Source organism: Hylobates moloch, unplaced genomic scaffold, assembly GCF_009828535.3.
Source record: "Hylobates moloch isolate HMO894 unplaced genomic scaffold, HMol_V3 SCAFFOLD_10, whole genome shotgun sequence".
NCBI lineage: Eukaryota > Metazoa > Chordata > Mammalia > Primates > Hylobatidae > Hylobates > Hylobates moloch.
Window position 1 is genome coordinate 68388664 of NW_026652285.1, and position 19131 is coordinate 68407794.

Below are 19131 nucleotides of genomic sequence, written 5' to 3' on the forward strand. Positions count from 1 at the left end.
GTATGAAAATAATTTTAAAGAAATTCTCAAGTGATGTTTATGTGTATAAAGTGTACTTTTAGTTGGAACTGCTTCACTGATTTTCTGTGGTTCATTTTCAGGTCCTTCAGCAGCTTTTAAATCATTGCAGGAAAAACAGAGATAAAGTTCTTCTCTTTTCTTTTTCCACCAAGGTGAGTTCATCTAAAGTATATCCTTGATTGGCCAGCCCCAACTTTTGAGGCATAAAAAATAAAGCATGTGCCTACATGACACCTTACAGCCACATTTTCTCTTATCTACACAGTAGGAAATAGTGAGGTAAGCAACTTGAAGTTTTTAAACAGACACTAAAATTTCAATTGTTTCAAGGTTGCTAAATATCAAACTCAAAGATAGATTTTTATTTTCTGTTGATGTTCTTAATAATTACAGTGTTCTTTAAGACATTTCAGATATTTTAGAACTTAGAAAATAGCACACATATATTTATGTAAATGATTTGACCAGTAATATTGTTTGTTTCTTAAAAATGAAAAGATTGATTTTTAAAACAAGTTCTGAATGTTAAAGCCATAATGTTGCAGGATAACGGGAATAAATATATGGGTCAGAAGTGAGAAAAATATTTATTGCTCTTGGAAATATAAGAAATACTTAACAAGTCTCAACTTTGTAATGGTCTGAAACTTGCTTAAACAAGATTCATGTTTGCCCATCTTCATACCTCTCCTCTAGTTGCTTGATGTGCTACAACAGTACTGTATGGCGTCTGGGCTTGATTACCGACGGCTTGATGGAAGTACAAAATCAGAGGAAAGACTCAAGATTGTAAAAGAGTTCAACAGTACACAAGATGTTAACATTTGCCTTGTCTCTACAATGTAAGAAAATTAAATTTAATAACTAGATTTTTATCCAGTTGTTTTTGATATTTAGCATAATTTTTAAAACTATTACTGGATTAATTTTTAATGGCTATGCTTATTTAGAAGCAGCAAAAATACTATTATGACTGAAATTCAATATCTTAAGTTTTAGCTAAGCTTTTCTCTCATTTCCTTTATCAACACTGAATTACTCTTAGAAGTCTGGGTTTATAAAGGTAACAATAAAAAAATTGATATTTCCTCCTGTGAATTTTCTATGGTAGTGTTTTGACCCAAGTCTCCTGGTGAGAATAGTCAGACTTCTTATTAACTGGATAACTGAGACTCACTGTAGCAGCAGTTTTCCCACTGTGTCAGGGAGCCCTTGAGAGCCCACTGGGGCTAGGGGCTCACGTTTCCCCCCTCTGCCTCTACCTCATCTCAACTGGAGCAGCTCTGCAGTTAGAGATTTTATGAAAGGTAAATTGGTTCTAACCCTTATGTATGAATATCCCTTTAAGACTTTTAGAGAATATATACACTTCTGAAAAGATTTAAATCAACATAAACACCTAAGTAAGATTAATCCCATTTTAGGAAGGAACAGATCAATAACTTTTGACATCCTGTGTAATAAGAATTTTATAGATTCACTCCCACTGTCTTTCGGAATTTCAGTGGACTTTAAAAATAAACGTATGTAAAATGCGCAAAGTAAAAATTAAATCAGAATAGAAATTAACTTAAAATGAGGAATAAAATATGTTTATGAACGAGCTAACATTGTTGAGCACTTTAATTATTCTTGAATTCCTACCACAAAGGCAAATGGGGAAAAGCTTTGGATTCCCATTTTCCTGTAAATGAATGCAAGAAGTAATTTTTTGCATGCGTCCTTACATACAGAGCACTAAATGACATAGAATACTGTGGTCGATTAAATTTCGTGAAACACATAAGCATTCTAACTTTAAAGTGTTTCCAATTGATAGATGCACTAAACAGCGGTTCCAATAATAGACTCTATAATGACAAGCAGTCTCTCATCCTTCTTGTGCTCACTTCCAGCTCATTTACTGAGATCCTCCATAAAGTTCCTAATTACCCCTTCACCTCTGTCAGAAATTGCTATTTAACCTATCCATTGAATTTTTAATTTTAATCATACTTTAAAAAACATCTTTTCAGATGGCATTTTTGCTCTATTAACTCCTGTACTTGGTGATGCTGATCCTTCTATTTGTTCTTTCCTCTGTCTCTTGCTTATGGTTGATAGTTTCTTCATGTTTGGTCATTTTTTTTCTTTTGAGCTTATCTTCAGTGGGATTTTTTCCTCTGGAAATCCTCTGGAGACCGGTTATAGGAGTTTTGCGCTTGTGTGGTTTTGCTTTGGCTTCTGCTGGGCATGCTGACAAGACAAGGGGAAAAGTTTTGGATTCCTATTTTTCTGTGACAGTTTGAGTAATTTATTGCATAAGTCATTACATAAGGAACCTTATGTAATATAATAAATATATTCTTCAGCTGTGTTTTGCAAGACACATAAGCTCAATTTTTGTTTTGTTTCTATCATTTTACAAGGGTTTATATTTAATATCTGTTGTGACAGAAATGTTTTCACATTGGCTTAGCCATTATCTTGCCAGAGTACAAAGTCTTCATTATCTTTTAGTTTATCAACTTTACATAACTTGGAACTTTTCTTAAGAAAGAGAATTAGGCTACTTTCACGACCCTCTCCCCCTTTTTTTCTCACAATGTTTGCTATTTTAAAATTATTTGTCTATAAACTACTTTTGTAACTTTCAATCTTTGCACTTCTGCATTAGATCCATTGAATTTCCTCTTAGATCTTTTTCCTGGATTCCGTGTCTTCTTTCTTGGTTTGCCGCCATGTTTTACTGGAAAATGATTCAAGTTTTGATGTTCGGTCCATTAACTTTCCACATGCCTTCTAAGTCTTTGTAATGTGTGGTATTGGCATTAGCACACACCCACCCACCCTTCTACTTTTGTCACCTATACGTATTATCTGTTAACTATTTTAACTTTTACTTTGTCAAGGGTATTAATGTTTTCAATAAGCCCTGTACCAGTAACTGGTTATTGTCCATAGATTGGCATTAAAATTTGGAGACAAAAAAGCGTTTACTATGTTTTTATAAACTAAACATCTTTAATGCAGGGGCAAGTAGTGCTAAGATAATTTCTCTGAATGTTCACGACCTTTTGGTCAATTCAAGATTAGTCTTAACATCAACCTCATGTGACTTCTCTTTCGTAAGACTTCATCCATGTTTTACGTTTGCACTGTTCAGTTCACTTCAAATTTCAATCATGACTTTTTCGTCTTTTCCCCCTCTCAGTCTGTTTTTGCCCTTTGTAATAATCCTCAATGTTACTAATTCTCATTCACACATTCTCTTCTGTTGAGTCCTCTGTATCCTGAACCTGCCTCCTGAAACCTTTATTCCTTGGTTTCAATCTGGCCCAGTTAATTTCTAGGCCTGATAAAGAACTGTCATGTTGAAGCTTTCTTTCACTGCTCTTCTGCATTGGATCTTTTTCCTGGATTCCATGCTGTTTTTCTTCTTGACTTGCCCCTTTGTTTTCCTAGGAAATATCCTCTGGTAACTTTTTAAGCCAGAATATATAGGAAGTAAGTTTTCTGCATCTATAAATACAGAAAATGTCTTTTATTGCTCTCTCACTTAATTGATACTTTGTCCGACTATATAATTCTAAATTGAAAATCATTTCCTCTTAGATCTTTAAAGAGCTTGCAGCATTGTTTTCTGATAGATGGTGTGGCTAAATAGATGTGCAGTGCCAATCTGATTTTCATTCCTTTTTGGGAACTCGTAAGAGTTTTTCTTCATCTACGCTATTCTAAAATTTCACGGTAATATTTGAGTCTTAGTGTGGATCTTCGTTCATTTTTTTGTGCTGGGTATAGTAGGCTTGTATTCTGAAGGCTTATGTTCTTTTTCAACTCTGGAAAATGCTTTTTTATCATTTCTTTAACAATGGCTTTTTTTTTCTTCCTTTTTCTCTGCTCCCTCCCTCTTGCATGCCAGGTCGTCAGACTTTCAAACTATATTGGTTCTTTAAATCTCTGAACTTTTCTCTCAGACTTTGTCTTTTTGCTCTATGTTCTGAGAAATGTCATTTTTGGATCTTGTTATTTTGTTTGAAATGATCACTTTTTTTTTTTTTTTTTAAGATGGTGTCTCACTCTGTGGCCCAGGCTGTATGGTGCAATCTTGGCTCACTGCCACCTCCATCTCCTGGATTTCAAGCAGTTCTCCTGCCTCAGCCTCCCAAGCAGCTGGGACTACAGGCCCGTGCCACCATACCCAGCTAATTTTTGTGTTTTTAGTAGAGACAGGATTTCACCATATTATCCTGGCTGGTCTTGAACTCCTGACCTCGTGATCTACCTGCCTCGCCCTCCCAAAGTGCTGGGATTACGGTTGTGAGCCACCATGCCTGGCCATCACATTTTTAATCTAAACTTTTTCTTGCTTTCTGACCTCTTTTGTTTTTGGAGTTACCTTTTGTTTTAGAACATCAGTGTGTTAAACTCCAGCTTTTTATAGTCATTTCATTCGGTTTATTTAAAGAATGATCATCTGTCATTTTTCCTGGGGTTTGTTTTTTGTATTTGTAGAATCAATTAATTTATTAATGAGTTTGAGGAAAATTTGAGTTTTTAAGGTATGAAGCCACCCTATCCATAAACATCGTATCTCTTTATATTTATTTAGGTTTTCTTAGAAGCATTGTTCAAATGGATACTTTGACCTTTTATAATACTTAATACATAATAATAAAACTTATTTCATCAAAGACATGTTTGTAGAACGTTAAGGTATAGTTAAGGTGTACTTTCTGATACACTTATTTGATACAGGAAGAGCATGTGGCAGACCTAAGGAATAAACAGCCTGCATACTCATTAGGTGTCTCAAATACCAGTCCTCAGTTTGAAAAGAGCAATATTAAATTTTTTTTTGCTTAACAGGTAACCCTTTGCTGTTAACCATGTAAGAACAGAGTGACAAGTTTTAAAGTTTAGGTTTCTGAGTTGTATTATCATCAAATGGAGAATTATCTCATCTGCAGAGAGAGAGTCTAGGGCTTTTTTCTTCTTTAAAGGGAGCTTTGCTTCTTCAGGAAGGACTGAAGTTATAACTTCAGAATCTCTGGAAAGATTGCTACCTCACCTAGTAGAGATCTTATCTGTGGCTCATATATGGCATCTGAGATGGCATCATACATGGTTATGCCTGACCTTGCCATCAAGAAGGTAACTGGAATAGTTGATTAGATTTATTCAACATAGAAACCTTTAACTTCTTTTCTGCTTTTTGGTGTCTAAATTCCACCCAATCCCCTAACTTACCCATTTTTTTTTTTATTCCTTTCTAATACTTTCTCCCTATCCCGCCTCACTCTTTTCTTAGAGTTCAATCAAGTCTCTATGACATCTTCATGGTATGTCTAATAAGCAGTTTTCCAAAGGAGAAAATTCAGTTTCTACTGAGCACTGAACTTTAAATCAGGACATTTGGGTTTGAATCGAGACACTTGCTACTTAGGAGACCTTGAACAAATTAATTTTTCTGATTGTCAATTTCCTCACCTGAAAAATCAGGATATTTTGCTTATAGAAGTCTTTAGAACAGGCCAAGTGTGGTGGCTCATGCCTGTAATCCCAGCACTTTGGGAGGCCAAAACGGATGGATCACCTGAGGTCAGGAGTTCAAGACCAGCCTGGCTGACATGGTGAAACCCCATCTCTACTAAAAATACAAAATTAGCCAGGTGCAGTGGTTCATGCCTGTAGTCCCAGCTACTCAGGAGGCTGAGACAGGAGAATCGTTTGAACCCAGGAGGTGGAGGCCACAGTAAGCTGAGATGGTGCCACTGCACTCCAGCCTGGACAAGACAGAGCAAGACTCCGTCTCAAAAAAAAAAAAAAAAAAAAAGTCTTGAGAACAGAAGAACTAGCATATATGAAAATACCTTGCATAGTTCCTGGTATATAGTAGATGCTCAATAAAGGTTAATTTATTTGCATTTTTGATAGAAATTGTAGGAGAAAAGATTATTATCATTTTTCTTCCCCTGGATGATTAGCATCCAGTGTAAAGCACTATCTAAGTGTGAGTTGTTTTGTGATACAGTGTAAGCAGCTGATGAGGGAAAATGGCAATGCAAAGCCTCAGAGGAAAGCCTGAAAGACAGCTGGGCTTAGGAAAACAGTTGAGGAAGAGAAAGAAAATCATTGTGTTCTTGGATTTTGGTTTTGCCTTTTCTTTGTAAAAATGTAAAAATTTATCATTGTTGTCTTACAGAGTATTAAATACAGGATATGTAGATCAGATAGTTCAAAACATGGAAAGATCACAATTGTTATTTAAAATCTAATAAATTATATAGGCAGCTGGAATCTTCAACTCAGTATACAAACATTATATACATTCAGTTTTGCCAAAAGTTTCCTTTAGAAATTTTATTCCAAAAGAAATGAGTAGTATGCTGATAGAAAAAATGAATCTAGCAAAACCAATACGTGATTTTTATACTAATGATAAAAACTGCCAAAAAATATGTCTTTAGTGACTTCTCTTCACTGTTACCTTAACCACAGGTCAAGTTAAATGAAGACAAAACTTTTGGCTTCCATTTAAGTGGCAAAAAGACTCTGTAGCATGAATAGTAGGCACAACCTTATTCTTGGTTTTGACTTTCAGAATCATACACTAGTTGACTACAAACAGCTTTCTAAGCAAACCCTATAATTTGAACTACAATGCTTTCTTCATACTTATTAACTTGTGAGGATTAAGTTAAGGATTTGGGGTACTATACTGCAAAAGTAAAATTTTCCAGATGATATGAATACCTCTAGGTAGTCCAACACCAGGAGTCATGAGCTTTGAAAGGATCTGGAGAAACATCATTTTCTGTCTCTCGTAACATTCCAAAACACTGTCAACTTTCCCAGAAAGATGAGGACGTTTCTTTTCTTATGCACCCCAAGAGGAAGAGATTCTAAACCACTCTTTTCAAATAAATAATGAGAATCATATTATATGCCTGTTGTTAAAATCTGCCTTTACTGCTTTATTTTGTCTCAGTCTCACACCTTTTTGTTCAACTGCTGATATCTTCATGGACCCTTAATGTGCAGCAAGAAAAATAAGAGAATTTTTGCCTTTGAAGAGCAATATAATGCAGTAAATGCTTTACTGGAGTTTATGTCTGAAGATCCGTAGGCATTTAAGAGATAGATAGATCAAAAAACCCCATAGAAGGATGGTGATGTTTTAACTGGTTCTTTAGAGATAAGATTTTATTAAAAAGAAAAGGAAAAGCAGGTTTTGGTAAAGGGCATTTTAGGCAGAGAGAATAGCATAGGTACCAAAATGACTAGAGAACTTATGTGTTTAGTGCTTAGGATATGTGGAGGCAACAGCTTGGATGTATGACTACATAGGAGAACTCATGAGTTATTTTAACGAAGCTCAGTTTAATAAAGAGAGTGTAAGTATCCACTCTGTGACAGGCCCTGGAGGAGACAGGTCTTTTAAAGTTTATAACTCAAAAAGTAGAGGGGTACAGGAGGAGTTGTTCGGAAACATGTAAAAGGATAGTTCAATACAGTATGGCGAATGCAGGGTAGGAGGAGGCACAGAGGAGAAAGATTTAGTTCAGGCTTTGTTAATGACACTTGAAGGACAAGGAAAAGTTAGCCAGGCAAATAAGAGAGCAGAGAAAATTGTATGAAGGCAACTTTAAGTGTTTTGGTCACTTGTGGTATAGATATCAAGAATGACTGGTGTGATACCAGCTGCAGAGATGGTAGGCCTGGTCATTGAGGCCTGTTGGTCTCTGATGAATAGGAATTAATGGGTTTTAAACTACAAACAGCTTTCTAAGCAAACCCTATAATTTGAACTACAATGCTTTCATAGTTATTAACTTGTAAGGATTAAGTTAAGGATTTGGGGTACTATACTGCAAAAGTAAAATTTTCCAGATGAGTAGTACACTTGGTTCTGTATATTCTGTGCTTAAAATAATTTTTATGTAATGTGAGAATGGGCATGGATGTAAGGTCTGAAGTAAGGGAGGACAATTAGAAGACCAATGAAGTAATACATGCAAGTACAATCTAATAACAGCTCTGAAAAGGGCAGTAGTAATAGGAATGGAGAAGGGACTCGAGGAAAACATTTCTGAGCTAAATATGACAGGACTTGTTACTGGTTAGCTTTTAGTGGGAAAGGGAAGTAGTGATGGAAAAGAAGTAGTCTGTAGTGATACTTAGCATAGCTTTTGGCTTTGATGAGTGAGTATATGGGTGGTATCACCAGGAAATAGATGGAGAAAAAGAACTCTGGGTCCAGGGAAGTATTAGATGTAGCTCATTATAAAATGAGCATTGATGTTGTTTCATCTTGTTCTCTTCCTTTTGGAGAGAGAACATGTGGCATCCTGTTGCAGTGTAACTCTTGGCTTTCTCTGTATTCACTATGACAAGCCTGAAGCATATGCGGTAGCACCCTGACTGCCTGCATTGTGATCAACATGTGATGGTGCAAATAATCTGTATTTAAGAACCCATTCTGTGTTAAGGCTATATGGATGTTATTGTTAGCCACATTTTTAAATTAAACTTTTTATTCTGAGATATTTCTAGATTCACAAGTAGTTTTAAGAAATAATACAGAATGATCCCATGCACTCTTTACCCAGTTCCCCCAATGTAATATCTTGTAAAACTGTAGTACATTATCACAACCAGGATACTGATGTTGATACAGTGAAGAGCAGAACATTTCCATCACAAGAATCCCTCATGCTGTCCTTTTATAGTCACATCTACTTTCCTCTCTTCCCTTTCTCCCTGAGCCCTGGAAACCACTAATCTGTTCTCCATTTCTGTAATTTAGAACAACATAATCAAGAATGTTATGTAAAGGGAGTCATAAAGTATGTAACCTTTTGGGATTGGCTTTTTTCACTCAGCATAATTCCCTGTAAATTCATCCAGTTGTTGTATGTATCAATGGTTCTTTTCTTTTTATTGCTGTTAGTATTCATGATATGGATACACCACAGTTTGTTTATACATTCAGCTGTTGAAGGGCATCTGAGTTGTTTCCAGTTTTCGGCTATGACAGATAAAGCTATTAACATTTGTGTACAGATTTTTGTTTGAACATTAGTTTTCATTCCTCTGGGATAAATGCTAAATAGTGCAACTGCTGCATTATGTGATAGTTGCATATTTCATTTTATAAGAAATTGCTAAACTGTTTCCAAAGTGGCTATATGGTTTTACATTCCCAACAGCAGTGTGTGAGTGATCAAGTTCCTCTGCATTTTCACTAACTTTTGCTATTGTCACTATTTTTTTTAATTTTAGCCATTCTGATGGGCATATAGAGACATGTCATTGTGGTTTGGATTTGCATTAACCTAATGTCTAATGATATTAAACATCTTTTCATGTGCTTATTGTATAAAGCTGGTGTTAATGCTTCTGTAAATGGTAAAATTCTCCAGTGGAATCATCTGGACCTGGAGGGGTTATTTTTTTCCCTAAGAGTTTTGAAAATAACATACTCAATTTCTTTAATAGTTATAGAACCAATCAGGTTGTCTGTTTCATTTAGTTGAGTTCAGTGGTTTGCAGTTTTTGAGGAATTGTTTCTCTTCTAACTTGTTGAATTTATGACCATAAAATTTTTTATAGTATTCATTTATCCTTTTAATAGCTGAAGGATCTGTAGTGATATCCCTTGTTTCATTTCTAATATTGGTAATTTGTGCATTGTCTTTTATCTTTGTCATTGCTAGTTCAGCAACGAATCAGCTTTTTTTCACTGATTTTTCTCTGTTACTTTTCTGTATTCAGCTTTATTGATTCTGCTTTTTTATTTATTTCTTTTCTTCTGCTTGCTTTTTTTGCTTCTTTTTCTAGTTTCTTAGGGGGAGGACCTCAGATTATTGGTTTGAGACCTTTAATTTTTTTTCTAATATAAGCATTTAGTGTTACAGATTTTCCTAAGCCCTGCTTAGCTGCATCCTACATATTTTGATACGTTGTATTTTCATTTGTGTTACATTATTATTTATTTCTCCTCGTATTTTTTTTCATAGTTTTTTTGGATTTCAGATTTTGTTTGACTTGAGCTATTTAGATGTATGTTGTTTAATTCCCAAGTGTTTGGAATTTTTTTTATTGTCCTCCTGAAGTGTATTGCTAGTTTGATTCCATTATCATTAGAGAACATACTCAGTATAATACCCTTATACTCAGTATATACCAGTATAATTTCAGTTGTTTTAAATTTGTTGAGGTTTGTTTTATGGCCCAGGATTTGGTCTATCTTGGTGAATATTCTATAGCAACCAGGAAAAAGAAGTATGTGTGTTGTGCTGTTCTAGGTGGAGTGTTCTGTGTATGTCATTTAGATCCTGTTGGTTGGTCATTTTGTTCTTTTATATCCTTGCCAATTTTCTCTCTAGGAGTTCTATCAGTTGCTGAATGTGGGATATTGAAATCCTCAACTATAATTGTGCATTTGTCTGTTTCTCTTTTCAGCTTAATTAATTTGACTTCATGTATCTTTCAGCTCTGCTGTTTTGGTGCTGTTTGGTGTTTTGGCAGATTGATCTTTTTGTCATTGTGCATTGTCCCTCTTTTCACTATTAACTTTCTTTGCTCTGACATATACTTGGACTAATATTAATATAGGCAGTCTTGCTTTTTTCTTTAATAATTGCCTGGTATATCTTTTATCATCTTTTCACTCTCAACCTAGCTATGTCATCATATTTAAAGTGTTTTGTTTTTTGTGGAGAGCATACTGTTTTTTCAATCTAGCCCGCCAATCTTACGATTTTAAATGGTATATTTAGGCCATTATATTGAAGGTAATTATTGATATTTTTTATTTAACTTTTATCTTTTTATCTCCTATTTATAGTTCCACTGTTTGTCTTATTTAGACATTTCTTTAGGATTCTGTATTTGTTTATGTATAGTGTTTTTTAGTATATTGCTTTGTGTTGCTTCCTGGTGGTTGCTCTGGGTATTACATTGTACATAGTAACTTCTCACAGTCTACTGGTATACAGGTTTACCAGTTTGAATGAAGCATAGAAATTTTACTTAACATTTAAGCTTCTTTTCCTACTCCACTTTTAAGATATTATTGTCTTAGGTATTTCCTCTACATGCCCTAAGCAGCATATCAGATTGTATTGCAGTTTTCCTTTAACCATGAAATGTGATTTATGAAATCCATGAGAAATAAAATAGTATTTATATCCACCCCTATTTTAACCTATTCTGATCTTCCTCTTTCCTTTCTGTTCTAGTTCCAAGCCTTATTCTGCTTTTTTTTTTCCTTATGAACTTTCTAGCCACCAATCTTTTAGGTTAAGTCTGCTGGTAACAGGTGCTCTTAGTTTTCCTTAGTCTGAGAATGTCATATTTCCCTTCCCTTTCTGAAGGATATTTTCACTGAATATAGAATTCTTGGTTGACAGTTCCTTTCTTTCAGCACTTGAAAGATAATGCCACTTTCTTCTGATCTCCATGGTTTCTGATGTTTCTGTCTGTTGTTCACATTTCGTAAATGATACTGGTTCTCATCATGCTTACTGATTTTATCTTTTGTCTTTTCCACTGTACTATTCAGCCCATTTGGCAAGTTTTGTATTTCAGCTATTTTTCCGTTCCAAAATTTTTATTTTGATCTTTATATCCATTTTTGTTTTGTTTGTTTTTGCTGAGACTCAATTTTTTGTTTGTTTCAAGCATGTTTGTAATTGCTTGTTGAAACATTTTTATGATGGCTTTGTTAAAATTCTTGTCAGGTAATTCCAACATCTGATTCATCTCAGTCTTTTCTTATACAGGCTGTAATTTTCCTGGTTCTTGGTATAAGTGATTTTTTATTGTATCATTGTGTCTTGGACATTTTGAGTATTGTGTTATGAGACTTTGCATGTGATTTAAATCTTCCATTTTAGTACATCTCCTCTTTGACACCATGCCAGCCAAGTAGGGGTGGAAAGCTAGGTTCCGTCTTTGGCCTCTGCTGATATAGCCTGAGAGGGAAGTGCTTTACTACTGCTCCCACCTGGCGTCCTCTGACACCATGGAGGGAGACCCCGTTATCATTGGGAAGGAAATGAAAGCTCTAGCTCTTCACTCAGTCTTCTCTGATACCACCCCAGCAGGAATCAGTGGTAGTGTCTCATTATAGCCAGGCAAGGGTGGAAGTCTAGCATCCTCATTCAGCCTTTGCTGACTAAGGTAGGGATGGGGCCACAGATTGTTACTTGGTGTTTGGCAGGAGTAGAGTGGTTATTGTCTCACAGTTTTCTGCCTTTCAAGGCTATACCTTTCCTGGTTCTTTGGCTAAAGGGAAAAGGCTCTTCTTGGGATATATATATATATATTTTATAGTCTGACTTTTGGCATTTCCAGCAGCTTGGGATATGTTAAGAACCCAGCTTGTGGTATCTTAAGCAAAAAAGAAAGCTAGACTTTCTTTTCACCCTTTTTTGGGATTTCAGATTTTGTATGACTCATGAGCTATTTAAATGTATGTTGTTTAATTTCCAAGTGTTTGGAATTTATTTTGTTGTCCTCCTGAAATGTATTGCTAGTTTGATTCCATTATTGTTAGAGAACATACTCAGTATAATACCATTATACTCAGTATATACCAGTATAATTTCAGTTGTTTTAAATTTGTTGAGGTTTGTTTTATGGCCCAGGATTTGGTCTATCTTGGTGAATGTTCTGTAGGAACCAGGAAAAAAAAGTGTGTGTGTTGTGCTGTTCTAGGTGGAGTGTTCTGTGTATGTCATTTAGATCCTGTTGGTTGGTCAGTTTGTTCTTTTATATCCTTGCCAATTTTCTGTCTAGGAGTTCCATCAGTTGCTGAATGTGGGACTCATTCAGCTAGGTTTTCTTTTTTGGAAAAGCCATGGAAGCTTTCTTTTTTGGGAAAGCCATTCCTTTTTTTCAGGAAAGCCATGACTCACTGTCATGCCATTCCATAGACCTTGTAGTCCCTAGCCTGCCTATCTTCTCTGTACCTTTCAGAGTTTTATGTTTATTTTCTATGTAACATCCAGAGTTTTAGCTGCACTTGGTGGAAGAATAAGATGTGCATCTATTCCTGAATTGAGTTTTTAAATTTATGTATTACTTTATTTAGCTAGAATGTACTAACAGTTTTTAAAAATTATGTTAGGAAAATCTTGCAGAAGTAGTATTTGAGTATCAAAAAAAGTAAAAACCAGCACAAACTATTTATGTGGGCTCTAATGACCAGATTTTTAGGGATTTTCTAGAGTGGTAGAAATAAAATTGTGCCTTAAATATTTAATTTGTGGCATATTTGTATTTTAATCACCACCTTACTTTGATGAAATTAATGCAATATTGTACTGTTTTGGCTGTAGAAACCTGGCACAGTTGAGTTATAGCACAACAATTAGTTTTTGCTGTTGTAATGTGCTTTTTTTTTTTCTCTTTCCTCCAGGGCTGGTGGACTAGGCCTCAATTTTGTCGGTGCCAATGTTGTTGTATTATTTGATCCTACTTGGAATCCAGCCAATGATCTTCAAGCCATTGACAGGTATAACACTGACAAAATTTAAAGTGATCTGCAAATACTTTAAAGCTAAAAATACTCTTGAACTTTTAAGGTTGCTTATACTATGACTATGATTAGAAGAAAGGGGGAAACTTGTAAAAACATACATTTAATATAATCCTGACCTTCTCAATCCAGATAATAGTCCAAAAATAGCCATTTTTAATCCATCTCAGAATCCTATTAATATGACAGAAATAACTTAAGAAGAAAGAATAAATTCCTAATACTGCAGGAAAATAGCATAGTTCTGTACTAGTAGATCAGAAGTTTTGAGAAACTCCTGGAAGATAGAAAGGAAGTAGAATCTGTGATCAAGATATCAGCAGAGAAATACTACAATCCAAAGTCTGCAGGAAAGAATACAGAAATTTTAAGCATGGGGTTGCAACCACAGTATGTGGGAGTAGACAGAGTGCATCCTTCTGGGGAATTGATAATGTCCTGACTCTAATACAAATTCCCCTCTGACACCCTACTTTACAGAGAGATTGGCCGTAACAGGTACTCTTTGATTAAAGCTGAAAGAATAATTTTACGCATTTTATAAATAAATGGGGAATCTGACTGTAGAAAGCTTCCTAGAATGGATGTTGGAACCAGATCATAAAGCCAGAGCCAAGCCTGAAGTACTTCCAGTTCTCCCCAGGACATGAAAAAGGGAAATACACGTGTTACCTGCATGGAAACACAGACCGGCTTTCCAGTGATTCACCTAGTCATCATTTTAATTATGAATGGGAAATGAAGAATTATGAAGCATTTTTAAAAAATTAGCCTAGCAAGAAAGCGAAGGACAAAGGTGAAAAACAGACATTGAAGGGAATAAAATAAGAATAGGATGCCAAGGAAAAAAGTACATAAAAAACCAAATTAGTTCTTATAAATTGAAATTTTTGCCAAAATAAAGTAACTCAGTAGAAGGTCTGAAAAAAAAAATGGAGAGGGCTAATGGAAAAATGGAGAAGGATATGGAAGATAAAAGGAGTGAATATTTTCAAACATAAAGTCAAGTAATAAATAGATGTGAAATATGAGTAAAGAGAAATTGAGGAAAAATCCCAGAAGTCATCATCTGTGTATTCCAGAAATAATGAACAGAGAGACTGGAGGACGGGAGATAATTGATGACATGATTGGAGAAAATTGTTATTAATTTTGAAGGGGCATTTAGTGTGAAGTAGGAATAATGACTGAGAGAGAAAACATACATGTTAGTAATATTTCTACGTTTCAAAGATAAAGAGAAGGGCTAAAAGGTTCCAGAGTGAGAAACAGGGAGAGAATGATTTATAAAAACTGCAACAAAAAGGAAAAGACACATTGTTAACAAAGAAATGAGAATCAGACTTGATTCAGCAGATCAGACTTTGAAGAACATACATTTCATCAGCATTATAGGATTCTAGATGACAACAGAGTTGTCAAAGTGAAAAAATTTATATGGCTATATGTGAAAGAAAATTATTTTGACTTGTATTTACAATTTGTGGCTAAAATTTTAAGTCTAAAAAATTACTGGGAGTGTGGCTGATAGGCTTCATGCAGTTATAAAGAAAGAATTCCCCGAAATATGAAGGGATGGTATGAAAAAATTAGTAACAAGAACTAAAATGTTATATAATGTTGATAAAATGTCAGAATTAGGGTAGAGGGGGGTAAAGTTGTCTTAGAATTGTTTTTTTCCTCAGGAAAGGACCAGGATACCCTGGTCAGTTCTCAAATTGTATGCCAAAAAATGTTTTTAAATGCTAGCAAAAAATTTAAGGGCAACAACTAAAAGAGTGAGTTATAATAATTACCTGGTACAATTTTCAAAAACACAGATGCTCAAACTCCACCCTGCAGGCGTTCTGTTTATGTAGATGTAGAATGGGACTCAACATTCTACATTTTTAAAAACACCCAGGTTGTGGATCAAAGGACACTATCAACAGAGAAAAAAGGCAGTCTACAGAATGGGAGAAAATATTTGCAAATCACATATCTGATAAAGTATTAATATCTAGAATATAAAAAGAACTCCTAAAACTCAACAACAACAAAAAACACAATCCAATCTAACAATGAATAGGACATTTCTCCAAAGAAGGTATACAAGATATATAAGTGGCCATTAAGCACATGAAGAGATGCTCAGCATCACTAATCTTTAGGGAAATGCATATCAGAACTATAATGAGATGCAACTTCACACACATTGGGATGACTATTATAAAAATAAAAGCAACAACAGAAAACAACAAGTCCTAGTTTAGGATATGGAGAAATTAGAACCCTTGTGCATTGTTGATGGAAATGTCAAGTGGCACAGCTGCTGTGGAAAACAGCATGGTGGTTCCTCAAAAAATTAAACGTAAAATTACCATATGATCCAGCAATTGCACTTCCACTTTGGGTATATACCAAGAAGAATTGAAAGCAGAGACTTGAAGAGATATTTGTACACTCATGTTCATAGCACCTATATTCACAATAGGTAAAATGTGGAAGCAACTCAAGTGTCTGTTGATGGATGAATGGATAAACAAAATACAGTATATGCATAAAATGGAATACTATTCAGCCTTAAAAAGAAATGAAATTCTGATAAATGCTACAACATAGAGAAACCTTGAAGACATTATGCTACATGAAATAAGCCAGATATGAAAAGACAAATATTGTATGATTCTACTTATATGAAATACCTGGAATAGTCAAATCCATAGCGATAGAAAGTAGAACGGTGCTTATTAGGGGACAAGGATAGGGAGGAATGGGGAATTATTGTGTAATGGGCATGGAATTTCAGTTTAGGATAATAAAAAAGTTGTAGCAATGGATAGTGGTGATGGCTGGAAAACAGAATTTACTTAATGCCATTGGACTGTACTCTTAAAAATAGCTAAAATGGTAAATCATGTGTTGTATGTTTTGCCATAATTAATTTTAAAAGCCACCCACGGTGATTATGATACAATTGGTTCTCAACTCCACTTTGAAAAACACTGGATATTAGGTGTATCAGGGGAAATTCAGCCAGATATTGGGCGAAATTCACCCCAATATTTCACATAGGTTCTTTTCTATTTTCCCTAAGTGTCAGCCCATCTGAGAAATAAAGAGACAGAGTACAAAAGAGAGAAATTTTAAAGCTGGGTGTCGGGGGAGACATCACATGTCGGCAGGTTCCGTGATGCCCCCTGAGCCGCAAAACCAGCAAGTTTTTATTAGCGATTTTCAAAAGGGGACGGAGTGTACGAATAGGGTGTGGGTCACAGAGATCACATGCTTCGCAAGGTAATAAGATACCACAAGGCAAATGGAGGCAGGGCGAGACGACAGGACAGGTGCAAAATTAAAGTTACTAATGAAGTTTCGGGCACACATTGTCATTGATAACATCTTATCAGGAGACAGGGTTTGAGAGCAGACAACCGGTCTGACCAAAATTTATTAGGTGGGAATTTCCTTGTCCTAATAAGCCTGGGAGTGCTACAGGAGACTGGGGCTTATTTCATCCCTACAGCGGCGACCATGAAAGACGGCCACCTCCGAAGTGGCCATTTCAGAGGCCTACCCTCAGGGATGCATTCTCTTTCTCAGGGATGTTCCTTGCTGAGAAAAAGAATTCAGCGATATTTCCCCCATTTGCTTTTGAAAGAAGAGAAATATGGCTCTGTTCCGCCTGGCTCACCGGCAGTCAGAGTTTAAGGTTATCTCTCTTGTTCCCTGAACTTTGCTGTTATCGTGTTCTTTTTTCAAGGTGCCCAGACTTCATATTGTTTAAACACACATGCTGTACAAACAATTTGTGCAGTTAGCGCAATCATCACAGGGTCCTGAGGCGACGCTTATCCTTCTCAGCTTATGAAGATGATGGGATTAAGAGATTAAAGACAGGCATAGGAAATGACAAGGGTATTGATTGGGAAAGTGATAAGTGTCCATGAAATCTTCACAATTTATGTTCAGAGATTGAAGGAAAGACAGGTGTAAGAAATTATAGAAGTGTTAATTTGGGGAACTAATAAATGTCCATGAAATCTTCACAATTTATGTTCTGCCATGGCTTCAGCCAGTCCCTCCGTTCAGGGTCCCTGACTTCCCGCAACAAGTGTAAAACTTCCAAAAGAAATAAGAGTATCAAGAAAATGTAATTATTTTAGTACATGATAGGAAATACATAGTTGTGTTGGGAAGATGGAGGAAACTCAGAAAGCATGACCAATGAAGTGTCAGAACTAAATCCAAACATAAGTATGGATATGTTGAGACTCTTTAGAAAGAAGGAAAAAAGTGAGGCTGGCAGAAAGGAAAAATTAGACTCAGGTTTATGCTTATTATGAAACATATATGTAAATAAAAACAATACAGGAAGTTGAAAATAAGATAAAAATATCAAATCAGGGAGATGGTAACAAAAATTAAGAATGGATGGCAATGTTAATATCAAATTATTAATAGAATTAAAGACAAAAGGCATTAAGCAAAACAAAGAGGGCCACAGTCCACTAGGAAGTTGTAATAGTCATTACATAACAAAGCCAAAACTCTTGTATATGATGAGAAACAGACAAATCCACAACTATAATGGGAAACTCCATATTCCTCTCTTAAAAAATAATAAATTAGCCGGTCGCGGTGGCTCACGCCTGTAATCCCAGCACTTTGGGAGGCCAACGTGGGCGGATCACAAGGTCAGGTGATCAAGACCATCCTGGCTAACACAGTGAAACTCCATCTCTACTAAAAATATAAAAAATTAGCCAGGCGTGGTGGCAGGCACCTGTAGTCCCAGCTACTCGGGAGGCTGGGGCAGGAGAATGGCATGAACCCGGGAGGCGGAGCTTGCAGTGAGCTGAGATTGGGCCACTCCAGCCTGGGCGACAGAGCGAGACTCCATCTCAAAAAAATAAAATAAATAATAATAAATCCACTAGGCTAAATAAGTGTATAAATTACTTGAATAAAAGTTATCTACCATAATTTAATAACTGTATACGGACACATCTCATTTTATTGCACTTCACTTTATTGTGCTTCACAGATAATTACCTTATTTACAAATTGAAGGTTTGTGGAGATTTTGAGTCAAGCAAGTCTTCCAGCACCATTTTTCCAACGGCATATGCTCACTTGTGTCTCTGTGAGAATGTAATTCTCACTTTATTTCAGATTTTTTCATTATCATATCTGTGATGGTGATCTGTGATCACTGATCTTTGAAGTTACTATTGTATTTGTTTTAGGACACCATGAACCATGCCCCTATAAGAAGATGAACTTAATTGGTAGATGTGTGTGTTCTGACTGCTCCGCTTACTGGCCATTCCCCTGTCTCATTCCCTCTTGGGCCTCCCTCTTCCCTGAGACACGGTATTTAAATTAGGCCAATTAGTAACTCTGCAATGGCCTTTAAGTGGTCAAGTGAAAGGAAGAGTTGCATGTCTCTCACTTTACATCGAAAGCTAAAAATGATTAAGCTTAGTGAGGAGGGCATGTTGAAAGCCAGGATGGGCCAAAAGCTAACAGTTGGCCAAGTTGTGAATGCAAAGGAAAAGTTCTTGAAGGAAATTAAAAGTGCTACTCCAGTGAACACA

General features: G+C 35.7%; 1 protein-coding gene across 7 annotated transcripts in view; it reads left to right on the forward strand.

Annotated features, from left to right (window-relative positions):
* The window catches only part of ERCC6L2 (ERCC excision repair 6 like 2), a 185525-nt gene that overhangs the window by 74245 nt on the left and 92149 nt on the right, over nucleotides 1–19131 (forward strand). For all 7 annotated transcript variants that reach the window (XM_032164597.2, XM_032164598.2, XM_032164596.2 and 4 more), the window contains 3 exons: nucleotides 102–173; nucleotides 718–863; nucleotides 13433–13528. In XM_032164597.2, the coding sequence (XP_032020488.1) occupies nucleotides 102–173; nucleotides 718–863; nucleotides 13433–13528 (314 nt within the window). The remainder of the gene's footprint in view (nucleotides 1–101; nucleotides 174–717; nucleotides 864–13432; nucleotides 13529–19131) is intronic.